This window comes from Canis aureus, chromosome X (genome assembly GCF_053574225.1).
Source record: "Canis aureus isolate CA01 chromosome X, VMU_Caureus_v.1.0, whole genome shotgun sequence".
Taxonomy (NCBI): Eukaryota; Metazoa; Chordata; class Mammalia; order Carnivora; family Canidae; genus Canis; species Canis aureus.
Window position 1 is genome coordinate 85,399,058 of NC_135649.1, and position 20,585 is coordinate 85,419,642.

The 20,585-nt window shown below is 44.9% G+C and overlaps 1 protein-coding gene across 1 annotated transcript in view; it reads left to right on the forward strand.

Moving 5' to 3' along the window:
• The first annotated feature begins 2,108 nt into the window (after window positions 1–2,108).
• The window catches only part of DIPK2B (divergent protein kinase domain 2B), a 40,242-nt gene continuing 21,765 nt past the window's right edge, over window positions 2,109–20,585 (forward strand). Inside the window, exons 1-2 of the mRNA XM_077889365.1 lie at window positions 2,109–2,622; window positions 10,745–11,009. Of these exons, the coding sequence (XP_077745491.1) occupies window positions 2,390–2,622; window positions 10,745–11,009 (498 nt within the window). The 5' untranslated portion in view covers window positions 2,109–2,389. The remainder of the gene's footprint in view (window positions 2,623–10,744; window positions 11,010–20,585) is intronic.

Here is a 20,585-nt window from a genome sequence, read left to right on the forward strand (position 1 = left end):
TCCCCAAACTAACATACAGATTTAACTCAACCCCTATCAAAATTGCAGCAAGTTTTTTGTAGATATAGATTATTCTAAAATTTATATAGAAAGACAAGTGAACTAAAATAGCTAGAATAATTTTTTAAAAAGAAGAAAAAAGTTGTGGGTATCATTCTACCCAATTTCAAGACGTAGTCTATAGCTACTGTTATCAAGATTGTGTAATACTGACAGAGAAACACATAGGTCAATAGAATGGAATTGAGAATCCAGACAGAGCTGCTTACAATTACAGATAAGTGATTTTTGACAAAGGTACAAGAGCAATTCGATGGAAGAAGGGTAGTCTTTTTAATAAATGGTGCTGGAGCAGTTGGATATCCATTGGTAAAAATATGAACCTTGCTTGACCTAACCACATCTTACACAAAAACTGATTCAAAATGGGCCATAGGCTTAAATGTAAGATATAAAACTTTTATAAGAAATCATAGAAGAAGGGCGCCTGAGTGGCTCAGTCAGTTGAGTGTCTGTCTTTGGCTCCGGTCATGATCTTAGCGTTCTGAGATAGAGCCCCACGTGGAGCTCCCTGCTCAGTGGGGAGTCTGCTTCTCCCTCTCCCTCTACCCCTTGCCCCTGCTTATGCTCTCTCTTAAATAAATAAATAAATAAATAAATAAATAAATAAATAAATAAATCCTTTTTTTTTAAAAAAAAAGGAAATTATAGGAGAAAAGTCTCTGGGATCTAGGTTTGGGTGAAGAGTTCTTATACTTGACACTAAAAGCATGATTCATAAAAGGAAAAATTGACAACAGGGCAGCATCAAAATTAAAAATGTTGGGCAGCCCGGGTGGCTCAGTGGTTTAGTGCCGCCTGCAGCCCAGGGCCTGATCCTGGAGACCCAGGATCGAGTCCCATGTCGGGCTCCCTGCATGGAGCCTGCTCCTCCCTCTGCCTGTGTCTCTGCCTCTCTCAGTCACTCTCTCCCTCTCTCTCTCTCCCTCTCTCTCTCTCTCTCACCCTGTCTCTCATGAATAAATAAATAAAATCTTTAAAAAAAATTAAAAATGTTGACTCTGTGAAAGACCCTGTTCAGAAGATGAAAGACAAGTCACCACTTGGGAGAAAATATTTGCAAGCCACATATACAACACAGAACTAGTATCTAGAATATATGAGGAATTCCTGCAACTCTAGAATCAAAAACAAACAACCAAACATTTCCCTGAGAAGGACAGACAGTGAGCTTAAAAGCACTCGTTTAGTCATCAGAGAATTGTCATTAGTCCACTCTTCCTGCCAATCTTTAACAAAATTCCCCAATTCTCCCTAGACCATCCTGGCCCCATCTTATCTGGTTCCCCCTCCCCCCCGGCCACACACACACCCCTCTCTTATCCCAAGCCTGCCTACCCCAACTTGGTCCTCATTTGCTCTCTCTATTCCTAAATTAGCACACCCTTCCACTTGGTGCTGTGGCTCTTATCTTGCTGTCAGGATGAAGGCAACTGTGTGGCAGTAAATGCCACCAGGTCAGGCTGGCCATGGAGAAGTGCGGCGGGGTGCTAAAGGAAAGAGGGACTTGCGGGCAGAGGAGGTAGAGACAGACACAGCTGTGGGCACGCAGAAGAATCTTTCTGGTGCTCCCTCAGCACCTCAGAGGCCACCAGATTCTTTCCCCTCCCTTCTCTGGTCTGTAAGAGGAGCTGAGATACGAACTAACTTACATTTTTTCTATACCTGAAGCAGTCAAAAGGTTTTGCTCTTCGAATCAGTGTTCAGTGTGCCACCTAATAGCCAGCAAACTGACCTTGAGTTATTTCCCAGCCAAATGGAATCAAAGTGGGGCTGGTATGGTTAGTCAAGAGGCAGGCCAAAGTATCCACTGCAGAGGGGGGAGGTTGGTGTGTGTGTGTGTGTGTGTGTGTGTGTGTGTGTGTGTGTGTGATCCATAAGGACAGATGTGCCCAGAGCTGAAACAGTAGAGGGTGGAGGACTTCAGGATCCTTTGAAACTCCCAGGTGGAATCCAGGTCGGACACACATCCTGCATGGACCTTTCCTGCCCAGCCAGGATATCCTGTGTTTGTCGAAAGGACTGCGCAGGGAAGCCCTGACCATTGTCCTTCCCGAAATCTGCCAGTCAGCCCTTCCCCAGCGTGTGGCAGCCGCCCCAGACAGAGGAAGAGTAACTCTGGAAACGGTGTTATCAGCATCCTCCATGGACTTCCTCACCTCCTCTCCAGCCCCATTAGCTCCAAGCTCCTTAGCATCCTCAAACAGAAAGTGGGGAAGCTGGGATGGGGTCAGCGCCCTGAAGCCGGCCCCCTCTCTTTTGCCAAGACCTACCTCTGCGCAGCCCTGAGTGGGCAGCTGAAGGCTGCAGCTGGAATCCCGAGCGAGAGATGGAGCCCCAGCTGGGGCCTAAGGCTGCCAGCCTCTGGCCAGGCCGGCCTGGCCTGCTGCTGTGGGTCTCAGCCCTGAGCTGTTCTTTCTCCTCGCTGGCTTCTCCCTCTCCTTCTCTGGTGCCCCGAATCAGAACCAGCTACAATTCTGGAAGGACTTTCCTCGGTCTTGATAAATGCAATGCCTGCATCGGGACATCAATTTGCAAGAAGTTCTTTAAAGAAGAAATCAGGTCAGAATCTCCATTAGATAACTCGGAGGGGCAAAATCCGGTTCCCTTCACGTGAGGATGTCCAGGAGTTTGATGAAAATGAATCGGGATGTAATTAATGGGTGGGAGCTGATGCAAAGTCATTTAATCATAGTGGTGATGGGTTGAGGTTGGGGTGGGGAGGGGGTTGAGGTATGAAGCCGAATTCTAACCCTAAATGCTAAATCCAAAGTTTTCTTTTGAAGTGGGAGCTGAAAGTGTTCTTTTCTATGAATGGAGTAGCCCAGGATTATTGAGGTTACCAAGTTCATTTCTCATAAAAAGAGGGAAATAAAATTAATTAGAAGGCCTACCAAGTGCCCGACATTTTACTCTTTTTATTCACTCTGCATCACCATCCTGGAGTTAATGTTATGCACTCGTTACTCAGACAGTGAACATGACAAGATTAAGTGACTTGTCCCAGGTCACCACCTAGTAAGTGGCAGATCCGGGACTCAAACCAGGGCAGTTTGCTCCAAAGTTTCTGAACAAATTTTCTGATCAGAGGAAAACCTAACTTTGGTAAATGGTGATTCACATGGATCTCACCAAAGGATGGTATCGCAGTCTGGAATTAAACCTGTCAACACATAGTCAATGAGTCTTGACCACAGCCAAGACCTGGCAGGTGCTCTAGTGACATTGCTATAACTCTGGCCATTGCCCTCGAGGGGTTCAGGAGGAGGGAGCCATGTTAACAATAATAAGATAATTTGTTTATATAACAATAATAAGACCTGGTCTGATGCAGGCCAGAAGTGAAATGTAAAGGACCTCCAGGAGCTCCACGGAGGGGAATATTAATTCCAAATGGGGACCAGCGAAGGCATTCAGAGCAATGCCTTTAAAGAATGACCTGAAATTTGGGAGAAGGTCTTAAGGTAGAAGGACCAGCTAAAACAATGGCCCAGAGTGCGGAAAGAGGCAAAAAGCACTTAGTGGCTAGAGCATGGGGCCTATGTGGAGGCGTGGCAGAAGGAGGAGATTGGAAGAGGCATATGGGGCAGGCGTCTTGAAAGCCATGCCAAGGATTTGAGACCCTCACCTGTGGGCCAGTGGTTCCACACCTCTTTGATACCAAAGACCCTTTGTAATAGGCCGTTTCTCCTCAGCCTTCCTCAGGGACCTATCTTAGGCATGTAAGATTTGGTGACCAAGCAAACAGCATTAATTTACAATAATTGATTTCCAATATGTATTAACCTAAGACGTATTTGATTATCCAACTAAGTTTCTAAACAGATATAATGAATAGAAAGTATCAGTCAAAAATGTGGAACTTTTGCTAGATGGTAGATATCGTATTGATGTGGACTTTCTTTGTTAGACGTTTTTTTAAGTATTTCAAATGGTGAAAAGTTGAAAGACCTTCTCAACTGGGGAACCTCTATTTCAGGCAATGGTGAAGGAGTTTGGTGGGGTAGAGACACGATGAAATTTGTGTTTTGGAAGGATCTCCTGGAAAGTAGTGTGTAGGAAGGGGCGCCTGGGTGGTTCAGTCCATTAAGCATCTGCCTTCCGCTCAGGTCATGATCTTAGATGATCTCAGGATCCTGGGATCAAGCCCTGCATTGGGATCCCTGCTCAGTGGGGAATCTACTTCTTTCTTTCTCTCTGCCCCTCCCTCTGCTCATACTCTTTCTCAAATGAATGAATAAAACATTTTTTTAAATAATAATAATTTTTAAAAAGGAAATCAGTGTGGCAGGATGGACTGGTTGATGCTGGCAGGGGCGGCCAGATCATCCTTCCTAGTCCAGGAGAAAGGTCAGTGGGAGCAAAGCAGGGCAGGAAGGATGCCAGTCAGTTCAGCTAGAGAGTCGTTTTGCTGACCAACTCAACCCGACGGAAAGTAAAGATGGAAATGTTGAAAGTGAACGCAAGATTTCCCGCCTAAGAAATGGGGTGGAGAGGACCAAGAACATGGGTGAAATGGGGCGGATTCCTCAGAGAAAGGAAGCAGGGAGAATATGGACATATTTTCCAAGGAGGGTGAACATTATGGAATTCGACAGAAGGAGAGTTCTGGGTTCACATCCTCCTCGAGGTAACTAAACAAGAGTGTATGGATCTTACATTTGACTCTTCGCCAAGCGGCAATAAATGAAGGTTTTTCTCACCAAGCAGGTATTGGCCAAATCCAGGAAACATTTCCCCAAATAGGTTTGTGTTCCCATTCGAGTTCAGGATATTACCTCAGCTCCCTCAGAATTTATTTTCCATGTGCGCCTGAAAGGGACGTGTGCAGATACAAGCAGGAAAGCACCGGGAGGGCCAGGTTGGGGTTTAGGGCTCTCCCTGTTGAGAACGCACATTCCTGAAGCTCAAAGCAGCAGAGAGAGGCAGTGAGTGGGTCTGGAAACCTGCACTTGTTTATAGTTCTTTACAGAGTCAGCAACTGTTTCCTTATTTCAAAAGTCCTATCTGTTTATTTTAGAATTTTCAAGAAATACCAGAGAAAGCACAAAATGAAAATCATGTATAATTCCTCCACCAAGAGACACCTTGGTGTATATCCTCACCACCTTTTTCCTAAGTATGGATTTAAAATTTTTTTCAACAAAAATGTGATCATAGTGTGTATACTTTCCTGTACACTTTCATGTAACAATATGTCAGGAACACCTTTCCACATTAGTAACTGTTCTTTGACATCAGCCATAGAAACGTTTTTCTACATATGTCTCCTTTGGCAAGGGAAACAAAAGTAAAATTAAACTACTGGGACTGCACCAAAATAAAAGGCCTTTGCCCAGCGAAGGAAGCCATCAACAAAACAAAAAGGCAACCCACCAAATGGGAGAAGACAGTTGCAAATGACACATCCACAATTTTATTTCTAATGGCTTTGTGGTATTAGATTGCATTGATCAGCCACAATTTATAAAACTAATCCACTACTGTGAGACAACTAGGTTTTTTCTTCTTTTCAGTATTATAAGCAGTGTTATGTTTGAACATCCTTGTTGCTAGATTTTTGTGTGCATCAATCATAAATTCCTATGACAAACTCCCAAAAGTGGAATTTCTGGGTCACAAAATGTAGCACAGTTTTAGAAGATTTTATATATGTACATATCTCCAAATGGAGACTTCTTCTTTTTTTTTAAGATTTTATCTATTTATTCATGAGAGACACAGAAAGAGAGAGACAGAGACAGAGACACAGGCAGAGGGAGAAGCAGGCTCCATGCACCAGGAGCCCGATGTGGGATTAGATCCCGAGACTCCAGGATCACGCCCTGGGCCAAAGGCAGGCGCTAAACCACTGGGCCGCCCAGGGATCCCCCCAAATGGAGATGTCTACCCATAGTGCTCACTTCTTGCACACTCACAAATATTTCATATTACTACTATTTTTAATTTGTATTTCTTCTGAATTGAAGACTTTTTTCAAGCTTATTGGCCATTTCTATTTCTTGTTTGCTAAACTGTCCACAAGTTCATATCCGTTGCCTAAGAGTTTGTTCATCTTGTTCACCACCAAATATTTTCTCACTTCTACAAATGACTGTGATGATACCTTAGGGAAAAGCCCAGCCCAAACTCTCAGATGTTTGGCCAAAATGCTATAACCAGGGAAACATTAGCATTCCAGGAGAGGACCTCAGTAAGGATTGGACAATACTTGTTTGTCTGGCAGCAGAGAGGGAGTCTGGGAAGCTGAAGACACGTAATTGGTAGATGAATGTCATCTTTCCTTCTATCCTTTATCTTCTCTGGCAAGAATGCTAAAGATAAACTGATGCTTCCCATACCCAGCCTATAACCTTTAAACATTTCAGTGTTTTCAGTACCAGTTTTCCCATGCATTCCTTGTTGACTTTCAAATCCTGAATGAAAAAGTTAAGGGAAACCAGAGAAAAAGAGTAAACCTGATTGACATAGTCTTCCTACTAAACACATACCTAACTGTGAAATCCTAAGTGATCACACCAACTGGCAAGATCTACCAGGAACTTATTGATCGGTATTTGTGTATGTGAAGGTAACAGGTTGGGGAGAAAGGTGGAGGTGGGGGTTATTCTGATCAGAGTCACTCCTAGGGATACCTGGGTTCTCACCAAGACAGGTGCTTTACCTCACCTTCTGTACTGTATTCACTTGACCTTACATCCCCACCTCCCACTCCCAAAGTCTTAAAGGATGTTTATTTTTTTAACGGCACTTAATTTTTATTTTTTCAAAATTTTATTTAAATTAAATTAATTAAGATATAATGTATTACTGGTTTCAGAGGTAGAGGTCAGTGATTCATTCATCAGTCTTACATACTACCCAGGATTCTAGGCACCTGGGTGGCTCAGTGGTTGAGCATCTACCGTTGGCTCAGGTCATGGTCCTGGGGTCCTGGAATCGAGTCCCACATCAGGCTCCCCTTGAAGAGCTTGCTTCTTCCTCTGCCTATGTCTCTACCTCTCTCTCTGGGTCTCTCATGAATAATAATAATAATAAAAAAAAACCCAGTGCTCATTATATCACATGCCCTCCTTAATGTCTACCACCCAGTACCCCATGCCCCCACCCCATCCCCTCCAGCAAAAATCAGTTTGATTCCTATTATGAAGAGTCTCTTATGGTTTGCCTCCCTCTCTGATTCAGTCTAGTTCTATCCACGTCATTGCAAATGGCAAGATTTCTTTCTTTGATGGCTGAGTAATATTCCATTGTGCATATATATATATATATATACTGCATCTTCTTTATCCATTCATCAGTTGTTGGACATCTGAGTTCTTTCCGTATTTTGGCAATTATGGACATTGCTGCTATAAACATCGGGGTGCGTGTGCCCCTTCAAATCATTATTTTTGTATCCTTTTGATAAATACCTAGTAGTGCAATTGCTAAGTCATAGGGTAGTTCTGTTTTTAACTTTTTTGAGGAAACTCCATACTGTTTTCCAGAGTGGCTGCATCAGCTTGCATTCCCATCAACAGTGTAAAAGTTTCCCTTAAAGGATGTTTAAATACTTCTGAGTAGTAGAGGGCTCACAGTAAAATAAGTAAATCATTAGACCTGATTTTGCCTTCTCTTCTCCCTTGCCCTTGTCTGTCTCTTTCATTTCAGAAGATGATAGTAAATATTGCTTTAACTCACATCCTTGAATCAATTCAGAGGCCTCAAGATCTGTAGGGCCCCAGAGCTAATGGCAAAAGCATCCACGTACACATTCAATCATCCACACATGCACCCATCCATCCATTTACCAATTCATTCAGGCATCCATCCGTGCATTCTTCACTCTGCAGCCAGCCAGCCAGCCCTCCATGTATCCCTCCACTCACTTATCATTCATCTATACATCCAAATAACCATCCATCCATCCGTCTATTCATCCATCCAACTAAAATGCATCGAGCACTAACTTGGCACCAAGCAAGCTGCTAAGCACTGAGTGATCATGTTGAAGGAAGCCCAGTCCCAGCCTTGAGGAGTTTACTTTCCACTGGGAAAACAGTGATTACACTAGGAAGGTGGAAGGAAGTATCTCAGACAAAGGGATGGGCACATGACAAGGTGAGCGGAGGTTCAGAGGCCCAAAACGATGTGGCTTTAGCCGAGAATGATCAGTGGTTTGGTGAGAACAAAGCAAGATTATAAGGGGAGCAGCAGGAGATTGGCCCAGAAAGGACGCTGTGAACTGCTCTAAGTAGTGAGAGCTTTGGGGAAGACGCTAGATATTTTAAGGGTCTTGGCAGAGCTGAGGAATGGAGAAGAGGAAAGAGAGGTGAGAAATATTTAGGAAGGCATGTCTACAGACTGTTTGGATGTAAGCATGAGGAGCATGCATGAACAAAGAGTGTTCCATTCTCATTGCGACACTGTCACTCCCCCCACACCTCCACTCTGTCCTTCATGTTGAGGGGCTGTGGCCAATTGGACCACATGACCTTTTTGCTTGCTTCCACCTCTGGAAACTATGATACTTATTGTTCATCTCTCGAACTAACAAGGAGTTTGGCCAGCCTCACTTTGAACATGCCCATGATCTCAGTTCAGAAGGAATATTAGAATACTCTGTTTGGCAATTTTCCAAATTCTAGGATTTTAACATTTTAGTGAAAAAAGAGCAGGGTTCATTTTCTCACCGACACCTTTCTGCTCGATAAAGTAGGTAATCAAAGTTGTCAGCACACACATTTTTTTCCATTCAATACCATAAATTTATTACCACTTTGAGTCGGGGAGAAGTGGCCTGTAAATCTGTGTATTTGTGCTCAGTCAGTTTTTATGGGATGCCTTGAGCCACCTCTGAATGTGCACCAGGCATCCGTTACAGGTCACCTCTCATTTCAGACCCTGTTAGCAACCCCTAATAATGTTATCTGTTCCCCAAAATGAAGTCATAAAAAGGATGTCAGGGGACCAGGAAATGGCAAAGTGCTTGAAATTGCAAGCTCTGGAGACTTGAATGCCACTTCCTCCAATCTCTGGTTGTATGACTTTGGACAAATTACTTAACTTCTCTGTGCCTCAGTTTCCTCACCTGTATGGTTACGAATAGTACTGACTTCACCAGTTTGCTGCCAGGTTTAACTGAATACTACCCACGAAGCCTCGAGCAAAGTGACTGGTGTGCTTAAGTGTTTCATACACTCGTTGCTACGATCAGTATCTAAGAGAGCTACCTATTATAAATTCTCAGTCACAGGCCTTCCAGGGGGTTGAACCCCCATGAGCAAGAGCAGTTATAAGAAACAAGCAGACAGGTCTGCCTCAGGGTCCTCTGCCCTTCCTTAACCCCTCAGAGGGGAGGATCATTTCCATGAAAATGCCCTGAAATGGACTCACTGCTAGTTTATAATGATTCATCTTTTTAAATAGATTTGTGGCAATGTCTTTGAACAGAATTCTTTGGGCCTACTTCTACTGCACTTTGAATAGTACTGCTGCATTCTGGAAGGTGCTAATTGACAGTTTCTGCTGGAGTACCTTCTCTGAGAAGCTTGCAGTCTCTTAGAGTGAAGTGGTGTCATTTAAGTGAGAAAACAAACCAGTGGAGCCTTCAGGGCCAATCCAAATGCTAATTCTTCCAAAAGTCATGATCATGAGGTGGTCCCATAATGCCCAACAATAAGAAGTTAAAGATTCTTCCTTAAATATAGAACACATCTTACTTAGAAGCTGAATTTTATTCATCAGGAAAGTAAACGTTACCTTACCAATCTTTCATACATAAATCAGAAGACTCCCCATTCTTCCCTAATGGAAATGTTGGCACGCAGCCAGAAGAATGGAGAAAAGGCTCAAGGTGGCGCCCAGAAGACCAGCAAGTGGTCATAGACCAGTGCTGCTCCCCTGGGGAGGATTAAGGACCGAGCAGGCTGTTGTGTGGAATTATACACCTCTTGGATCCCAGGGGGCTTTGAATTTGGTGACCATTTAGCAGCCACTGTTCCCTGTGACTTGGTTGGTACAGATGTCTTAAATCTTTGGACAGAAAGGAAAATTGATGGGGCTATGTAGGGTGAAGTATGGAGAGGCAGAGCTCCGCCAGAAGCCTCTTCTCGAACTATGGTTCCAAGACCCAGCCATTTGAGGGTGGGCTGTTTCTAGAACCAGGGTAGAGAAGGGGAAAGATCATGGGCTCTGCTGACATAGGGCCCTGCGTTTGCCTCTCTGCTTGGCAACATATTGTTGGAGCTTAGGCAAGGTCCTTAAGCTTTATAGGCCTCAGTTTCTCCATCTGTAAAGTGGGGACAGGGTATGAGGAGAATCTAAGGTACCAGCATGTGTAAAGCTGCTGTCTGTACAAGGAGAAGAAGCCAGAAAGCCATGGCTAGCCCTGCTGTGCCAGCTGCATGACAAGGATCAAGTTTGTGTCTGGCTTGTATCTCCCTCACCTTTTGTGACATCAAAGGTTTACTTCCCTGAGTTTGGGGAAACAAAAATTGTCTTCTCTCCGAAAGAGTCTGGAACGCCCCAGACTAAGGAGGAGAAATGGGACAGACGGGATGCTGTCCCCTGTCTCCTTGTCCCTCAAGGCTCTGCTGGCTCTGGCAGTACAGCTGGTCCCTCCTTGTCCGCCCCCCCCACACACACACCCAGACTTCATCCCTCCAGCTCCAGCCAGATCCTAAAAGGGTTCTTCTTCCAGGTTTGACAGCTGGCTGGCCTCCCACCTCGAACTGCCTCCCGACTACTTGCCTTCTTACCCTGCAAATTACTCAGATGATTCCAAAACCTGGCGCCCTGTGGAGGTCTCCAGGCTGGTGAGCAAACAGCAAAGCGACATCTCAGACAGGAGAATCTGCGCCTCTGCGGCAGCCCCGAAGACCTGCAGCATCGAGCGCATCCTGCGGAAAACCGGGAGGTTCCAGAAGTGGCTGCAGGCCAAGCGCCTCACACCGGACCTGGTGCAGGTGAGTGTGCGGCCCAGGGCCGGAGACAAGGAGGCGGGGGTGGAGGGAGGTGTCTCTTCTCGTCTCACCAGCTCCAAGTAGGGAAAAACAGTCACCGTTTGTCTGCAGTGGGACCAAACAATGTCACGGAGCAGGGTGGCTTGTGACAAGACGGTAACTAGACGGCTTCGATGATAGGGACCCTTCCCCTTGTCACCCATCGGTCTCGGCAGCTATTCGGGAAACAGGTTCCCGCTGCTCCCTCTGTTCTCAGGAACTGATGGGAGGACCCTCCCCAACCCTCCCCCTGCCAGGGTTTTGGTTCACCTGCGGCCTTCTCGGGGGACCCTTGCCAACCTCCCAACTGTGTCCTCTCTTGGAAGCTCTCACATACACCCCGCGTCACCATCCAGAGAGCCCACTTGGAAAATCAGCTCCCTCATCAGTTTCCCAGCACGGAGAAGAACCAATCCTGAGTCATGGGAGAGGCGGCCTCTGATAATACAGCCCCCCCCTTCCCACCTGAGGGCTCCCACTCCCTCCCACGAGGAGGCGGCCTCCGGAACTTGAGCACATCACTGGTGCATCGTATCCTGCATTCGTCCCCACTACCCCGGCTTCTTCCTCCAGACCAGCACAACCACCTACCTCCACACACACACCCCCGCTGGGCCCCTTCTGCTGAAGACGCCCCCTCAGAGGACTGGGGAGTGACTCATCTGCAACAGAAGTGGGAAGGAGAGGCTCACCCAGCCTCCCTGCCGTGACAAGGTTGGAGGGCTTGAACTGGCCCTCTGGGTGGGAGGGGGTGCTGAGGCTGCTTCTTGCACTCCCCAGGCCACAAGCCCCCTGCGCATGGACTTCTGAGCGCCCAGACCTTCCCTGGGCCTCTGCAAGATGAGGGGCACAGAGCAAAGATATCTCATCCATGTCACAGGGCCATCTGGCTTTGCTCTCAGGTGATGGGAAACTGCTTTGCCATCAGGAGGAATTGAGCTGCCAGTAACAGGGCTGCCATCTGACACGGAGCCTTCCAGTGGGAACCCTTTGCACTCTACCCTCTATGAATGTCTCGGCCATGGCGTGGGAGAGAATGAGCCAGGGGAAGTCACGCTGGGCCCAGGCCGGGGAGGTGGTGGCAGGATCCAACATACGGGTCTTGGAGTTGGTGCAGGAGACCTGAAGTGGAGGCCCAGGTGGAAAGAACCCCAGTGGGGGCTGCTCAACACTTGGCAGTGTCCAAAAACACAGGGCAGATAACAAAGCCCTCGCCATGGTCCACACCCTAGGTGTGATCCCTCTGTCACCTCTCTTTGTGCATCTGCAGAAGGACCCTCTGCACACTGGCCTCGGTACCTGCCACAGGCCATTTGCAGGCTGGCCGCAGCACAGGAAGAACCAATATGAGACCTTTTCTGCTTTGCCTCAAATATGTGCTCAGCAACAAATAGAAGTCCGCAGGAAGAGCAAAACAAGATACACAAGGAATTGTTTCAGAACCGCTTGAAAATCCCATCACCTCTTTCCGCCCCCATCATTATCAGGTCCCATGCCGAAGGACACAGTTCCCCGCAGACACTGGTTCCAGACGAGCTCTACTTGAGAGCTGGACAACATACCAAAGGACATCCTGGTGTTCAGGATATCCTTGAGATCCCACAGAAAGTGGCCGGCCTGACATGAGGCTTTGAAATCAGGAAGGCTCCCTCTTTCCTTCAGCTTCTAGAGATTTCCATAATAACAACACAGTGGGGATTATCCCAGCGGGCCTGGCAAGGCCAATGGCAACCTGCTCCATACATCTAGTGTCACCTACCATGATGAGTGGTACAGACCAAAGATCTCTGGGACCTGCCTAGACACTATGCCTGAGTCCCGGCTCCACCACTAAATTCTGTGGCAACACGAGGAAGAGCAGAGACCCAGGAAGACCCTCTGGTCAACAAGTTTCAACATTGTGCTTTATCTTGGGGACACAGAGATAAATCTGACACAAGCTCCACCTCCAAGAGCCTGTGGCCCACTAGCGAGGACAGGTCAGAGCACAAACCACCACAACGCAACATAGTGCATGTTATGATGACACTCGGTGAGGGAAGAAAGGACAACCTATTGATTGGGTCCTTCACTCATTAACCAGTTGACCCTGCATGCAAGCCCAGGACTTTCTCACTCTGCCCCGACGTCCCTCCACCCAAACTGGGTTGTGGGGAAGAGGGCTTGTGAACCATCCATAAGAGCCTCCCGGCTCTCCTATTCTTTGACGTGGTATGACTGCTTCACTTATTATCGAACAAATCCTGATGGGTGCCTACTATCAGCAGGTGTTGTGCCGTGTGCCTTGATGTCCTATTTCTCCAAGGGTGGCAAATAGTGCCTGCTCTACCTGAGTCAGGCATCCTCACGATCTTACACAGAGGAAGATGCTTTAGAAGAAGCCCATCGCCACAGACATGCATGGCAACGTTATTGTAACAAGAGGAGCCCTTTCGTCGGTGTGTTGTGCTAAAATTTGCTCAACCGAATTTGTCCTCTCGCATGAACATGCAGCCAAAAAAGCTATCTTTCTTTCTGCCAGAAACAGATCCATTAACAACACCCCGTTAAGACACATCCAAAGCCACAACAATTTCACTTTTCTGCTGACTCAGCTTTTCATCCCCACCAGAGGTTTTTCCTTTCCTTATAAAACAAACAAACAAAAAACAACCCGCAGAAAAATATCAGCATTTTATAAATGCTGAACAAACCCCATGTTTTCTCTATCTACCAAAGCCCAAGGTTATTGGCATCCCATTTGACACCACCTCCTCTCTCTCTTATCCTTCTTTCCAGAGACACTTTGCCCTTAGGATTCCACAGAATGCCCTCGGTGTTCTGCAGCCTTTCCCTCCAAGGCCTCATCCCTCATCCAGGCAGCACCCAAACTCCTGCACTTCTCTTCTTAGCGAAAACTCGCCTCCCAGACAGTTTCAAATGGATCCATCATCACCAAAGGTGGTGGGGTTGGGGATAGGGGGTGGCGGCTAGGAACTCACCTACTCTTCCCAAGAGACTTGAAAAATGAGCGTTCAGGGACACCTGGGCAGCTCAGTAGTTGAGCGTCTGCCTTCGGCTCAGGTCATGATCCCAGGGTCTGGGATCAAGCCCCACATTGGGCTCCCCGCGGGAAGCCTGCTTCTCCCTCTGCCTGAGTCTCTGCCGCCCTCTCCATGTCTCTCCTGAATAAATAAATAAAATCTTAAAAAGAAAGAAAAGTGAGTGTTCAGGCAAAAACTTGAACCTTCACAGCAGCACTCTTCGCAAGAGCCAATAGGTGGAAGCGACCCACACATCCCTCAACTGAGGCATGAATAAACAAAACATGTTATATCCATACAGTGGAATATTATTTGACCGTAAAAAAGAATGAGGTACTGCCTACTACAACATGGATGAGCCTGAGAACCATTAAGCTAAGTGAGGGGAGCCAGGTGCTAAAAGACAAATACTGGAGGATTCCATTTATAGGAAATATCTAGAAGAGGTAAATCCATAGATACGGAAAGCAGATTAGCGGTTGCCAGGAGCTAAGGGGGAGAATTAAGAGTGAATGTTTAATGGGTACCGGGTTTTTCTTTTGGGGGTGATGGAAAAATTCTGGAGTTAGAGAGTAGTGACAGTTGTACAACCTTGTGAGTATACAAAAAGCCATTGAATTACATAACCTTAAAATGGTTAGAATGGTCAATTGTATGGTATGTGAATTTCACCTCAACTTAAAAAATAAAAAAGGAAGAATAAGCCCCAAAGAAATTGCACCAATCCTGTGATTTCATTCCCTAGAAGACCCGAGACATGATGGGCAGCTAATCCAATAATTTAATTCATGCCAAGATGTGAACAGCTAATAGCATTTCACTGTTAGCCCTCCAAGAAACCATTTGTGTGTAAAGCCGATATGGTAATACTCGTACTCCTCCAGCCCCTGACTATCTTGCACCTTCCTGATACATCCCTGCATTCTTCTCCCCTGCCCACAAAATCCAGATGTGCCCCCCACCCCCGACCAGAATCCTTCTTGGTGATGTTCTGAGCAAGTAGCCCATTTCTGGGTGATGGTTCATGATATCTGCCCGCCCCGGGAATTCTCTAGATCATGACTTGAATGGTGTTCTCTGATTTTCTCAAAAGCCACTTTCCGACAGGGATGTGAGCCAAGACCCTCCAGAGTGTGCGTCTGTGTGTGTGTGTGCTGGTGCATGTGTGGGGAAAGAGAGAGGGGCCATGAGAAACACAGATTCGCTCAGAGAACTGGCAAGGGAGAGAGAGAAACAGTCAAAGAAATGAAAGAAAATTTAAGACAGGGGACATGTGAACAGCATGGGGCCCTCAGAACCTTGACTATGAGTTCTGCTTCTGAATAAATAAAGTCAGCTTGGATGAAAAGCCCTAGTGGCCACCATCAGAGGCTGAGCCAGGGAGTCCGTGGCTTCCTCTCCTGCAGGACCAAGTGCTGCTTTGTATTAAGGACACTCTCGAAATAAGTCAGTCAGAGAAGGACAAACATTATATGGTCTCATTCATTTGGGGAATATAAAAAATAGTGAAAGGGAATAAAGGGTAAAGGAGAGAAAATGGGTGGGAAATATCAGAGAGGGTGACAGAACACGAGAGACTCCTAACTCTGGGAAACGAAGAAGGGGTGGTAGAAGGGGAGGTGGAAGGGGGATTGGGGTGACTGGGTGACGGGCACTGAGGGGGACACTTGACAGGATGACCACTGGATGATATGCTATATGTTGGCAAATCGAAATCAGAAGAAGAAGAAGAAGAAGAAGAAGAAGAAGAAGAAGAAGAAGAAGAAGAAGACGACACTCTCTTGAGCCAGGGAGGCAGCGAGGGACCAGAAATCAGCCAGAGGGTGAAACAATGCAGTGTGTGTGTGTGTGTGTGTGTGTGTGTGTGTGTGTGACTTATGCTAATAAAACCCTGACTTTCCTCCTAAAAACTACATTATTCTGATGGGAATACCCTACAGCCTAAATTACTAGCCCACAGATAGAAGCAGAGCCAAGAACACCACCCAGTTTATTACGATTGCTTGTTCGAAAAACCACAAAGAAGGCTTCCTCTGCTATTATGCCAAACGCAAAGAGGCAGCAACCCTCGGCGGTGCGTGGCTAATCGGAGGAAAACACATATCCCCCATCCCCTCAACTACCAGCTGCTTCTGACAATGTTCTAAACACAGACCCTATTTTTCCCTGGCGTGGGAACGGATTCCGTGGACGGAAGGCCTTTTATCCCACTAGATGGCAGTAGAGAGTGTTCAGGCAGCTTCCTTCAAACAAGGATGGCTGGCAATTTTACTTCCTCTGCTTCGGTTTTGTTTTTGTTTTTAAGAAAGAATTTTAAAAATACAAATAAAAATAAATAAAATGAAGAAAAGAGAGAGATAATGAAAGGCAATAAACAAATTAAGCAAAATGCACGTTGACCATTTAACCAGGATAGGGTTGTAGAGGTAAATACTTAACTAAATTTCATTTTTGCTTGAATTTAATTCAATAATACTTAAGAGGGTGTTTGCAGGACCTATGCTAGGCCCCAGGCCCACACCTAAGGGTGTGGAGACAAGGTCCCTGCACTCTGGGAGATGACACCCCGCTGGGGCAGGGACCCATTGTGATAGGAGACAGGGTATGATAATGTGTATGCATGAAGATGAAAATCTTGTATGAGAGTCACAGCTAGTTTTCAGACAATAAATATTTTAACCTCTCACAAGCTACCAGGTCAAGGACCCTTCTTCCAAAAAGCTACATTTGTTTTTAGTTTTTTTTGTGTTTTTTTTAAGAACATGTCCAGCTTGATGCTGGAAAAAGAAAAGCAGCTAATGGGTGGCCATTCCATTTTCATATTGATCTAATATGGGAGTCAACGAAGAAATGAGCATTAATGGAAAAGGAAATGTGAGCTACGGAAAGTGCCTGGCCAGTCCCACATAGGCCAGCATTCCCAGAACATCAGCACACACCCTCTGGCTAAACCGTCTTTGGAGATAAGAGGTCCTTCTAGGGTACACTGTGATCGTGAGTCCCTGCTCCCCATGACCCTTGGGAAGTAGTCACGGCGCTTTGTTCGTTGCCCATGGGAGTTTCAGGAGCCAACTGGAGCGAGATCACAGCCTGGATCTGAGCCCCGCCCAATCCACTTTCTCCTTCCAGTCACGGAAATTGGCAGTTGAAACAACGAGGACTTTGAATCATGGTATTTGTTGACGGTTACAACCACGAAGACTTCATCATCTCTGCATGTATGGCGAACACGAATTGTGATAGAGACTAAGCTATTAATTTCCAGGCCTCTGTTTCATCAGAGGCTCATAGAAAAGGGACGAACAGATTGCTCAGCCTGTCTCCTAAAATGAATCCTAAATTATTCCTGATGGACCATGAGTGAAAAGAAGACAGTGAGAGGTGTTCCCCACCGTGGTTGGGCAATTAAAGAGGCAAGAAAAGACTCCGGAAAGGTAGACGTGAGATGAGTCCCCAGAGGTTCCTTCCTGATGAGCTCAAATGCAGAATAGAGAAAGCCTGCAGCCCAGGCATAGCTGAAGGCTGGGCAGCCGTCAAGAGGGACCAGCCAAAGCAGGCTCTGCTATCACACGTGCTGAGCTTTCCCTGAACTTGGATGTTGGCCAGCCAAACCCGTTCTTAAATAAACCAAGCCTCCTTTGTTCTTGCTATGATTTCTTCCTTTGCTATTTCAGTATCCCTATTTTGTAATCTGCTGGAACAAATGCTTTTGCTTGGTTCAGAGGCCTGAGCATTGGCTGTGCCTCTGCATACATCCACATAATATGAAGTCCACAGAGGTTAAACTATATAGTCTATAACAGACATCTATAAGGACATTCATTCGAAAAAAAAAAGAATGATGAAACTTATATATTGCTTGTGTTCTAGAAACAGTTTCTTGGACCACAAAACCTCTCACCAAATTTTAAAAAGTAGAAATACCACAGACCACTTTCTCTGATTAAAAGGCAATAGCATTAGACAGTAACGGTAATCAAACAAGAGAGGAGAAAAAAGAACCCTACCAAAGTCTGGAATTTGCTTTTGAGCCACAAAGCAAATAACTGAAATTGTAATTGTATCAAGAAAAGAACAATAACAAGAACTCTGTATACCCCCAATCTATGATTTAACCTTTGCCAAATCACTACTCGGAGGGAAACTGGAAGCCAGTCCAGTGTCGTATTAGGCGGCTGTCAGTACAAGTCTGGTCATTGATATGGAGAAATAATACACAAAAAGGTATAAAAGTGAGGAATGAATGTCACTGCGGTCCTGACTCAGGGCCACCTATTGTTTCACCTAACAATAAAAAAATGTCCAGTTTTGCTAGCCCTTTTCCCTAAGGGTCTTCCATTCTATGGAAGACTTGATTTGTAAGCCTTTTCAGTGAATTAAGTGCAAAATAAATGTATTTATCCCTGATTTATATATTATACAGCAAACCACAGAGCAATGTAGCAACCTGTGAAACATCAAGATAGATTTCTACCCACTGAACCATACATGTGTCATAGACTCTTGGAGTTGAATAAACTTGAAAGCTTACCAATGGAAACTCTCGAAATATTTGCATCCTTCATCTTACCATACAAAAAGGGGAACTCACCACCTTCAGAAGATAGCCTATTCCTTCTTTGAACAGAAAAAATCATCAGAAAGTTCATCTCAAATCTGGCTTCTTGTAGCTTTCACTCATTTAAATTATTAAATTCTTTTTACTCCTTGGCATTGCGTATGACATTTCCCCCTCCCATATGTTTGCCCCCTCGATTCTGGCTTCCTAGTCTAGGTAATCCCCAATTCCCTTTTCCATCCAGGTCATTCCTCTCAAATCAATGCATATTAAACATTGTGGCAGCTAAAACCCTTGCTACAGCCAGATTTTAGTTTTCAAGAACAGAGCCTTTTATTTATCCTGTTAAATATGATCTTCTTTTAAATCCATTACTCTAAGAGCCTGTCATCTTGATTCTGTTCCTTATTGTAGTCACTATCTTCCCAACTACATATCACCATCTTGTGTTGATGAACACAATTTTTATCTAGGTCCTAGTCATAAATAAAAATGTTAAACAGAACAGGGAGAAAGAGAAAGTATTCTTTCTCTATGGGGATTAATCTGTTAAGTCTCATTACTGTTGAATGCCTCACTAAAGTCTATATATTCCATTTCTCAAATTAAAAATCAAATAATCAAGTCAGAGAAAAAAAGTGAAGTTAGTTTAAAATGATTTGATTAAATCAATCTTATATCGTAAAAGATAGCTATTTTCAAAGGTTTTAAATCAAAGGAGAAATTATATACTTAAATGCAAAGATCTTAAGTGTACAGCTAGGTAAAGTTTCGCATGTGTTCACCCATGTAACCATGATCCACATCAAGATCGTGAACATTTCCAACCCCTCAGAAGGCTCTTTCATGTCACCTCCCTAAAAAGAGCCCCCGCCAAAGGTAACCAACGGTACTATTTTCTTGAGACTTTCCCGGGTTTAGCACTGAAAGACCCACATCCCAGGAAACCTCTCAATCCCAAGCAAAGTGGAACCATTGATCACCCTATCCGCTCCAATGGTAGCCACTGTTCTGACTTAAATCACCATGAATTAGTTTTGCCTGGTTTTAAACTTCATTTAAATGAAATAGCACGGTATATACTCAGCATGGTGTCATGCTAATTATCCATGTTGTTGCATGAATCAGTAGTTGGGGGGTTTTTCATCACAGTATAATATTCCGCTGTGTGATGATGTCACTATTCATTCCACTGTTGATGAACATTTGGGTTGTATTTATCTTGGGCGATTGCAAATGAAAGCTGCTACAAACATTCTTATATATGTCAATTGGCGAACATAAACAGACTTATGGAAGTAAAGTATCATGCTGATGATAGCATGTACATAGGGACTCATTTTAGTAGATATTGCCGGTTTTCCAAAGTAGTTGTACTGATTTCCTCCTATAAGCAAAGAAAGAAGGAGTTCCATTGTTCCACATTTCCATCAACACTTAAAATCATTAGCTTTTCTTTTCTTGTCCTCCTGGTGGATGTCTGGCAGTAATTCATTGTATGATTTGAATTGGTATTTTTCTCAAGACTAATAATATAGAGACTCTCTTCACATACTTTTTGGCTGCTTTGGTTTCATCTTTTGTAAAATGCTGAGTTAACTTGTCCATTTTTTTACTGGGTCATCTGCCTTTCTTACTGTTTGTAAAAGTTACATTTATATTCTAAGTTAAGAGCTCTTTGTTGGATATATGTCATATTACAAATGTCTTTTCCCAATCCACACCTTGGCATTTCACTTTTCACTCTCTTGTTTTTTTAAAGAATTTTATTTATTTATTTATTCATTCATTCATTCATTCATGAAAGACACACAGAGAGAGAGGCAGAGACACAGGCAGAGAGAGAAGCAGGCTCCATGCAGGAAGCCTGATGTGGGACTCGATCCCGGGACTCCAGGATCACACCCTGGGCCAAAGGCAGGCGCACAACCACTAAGCCACCCAGGTGCCCCCCTTTTC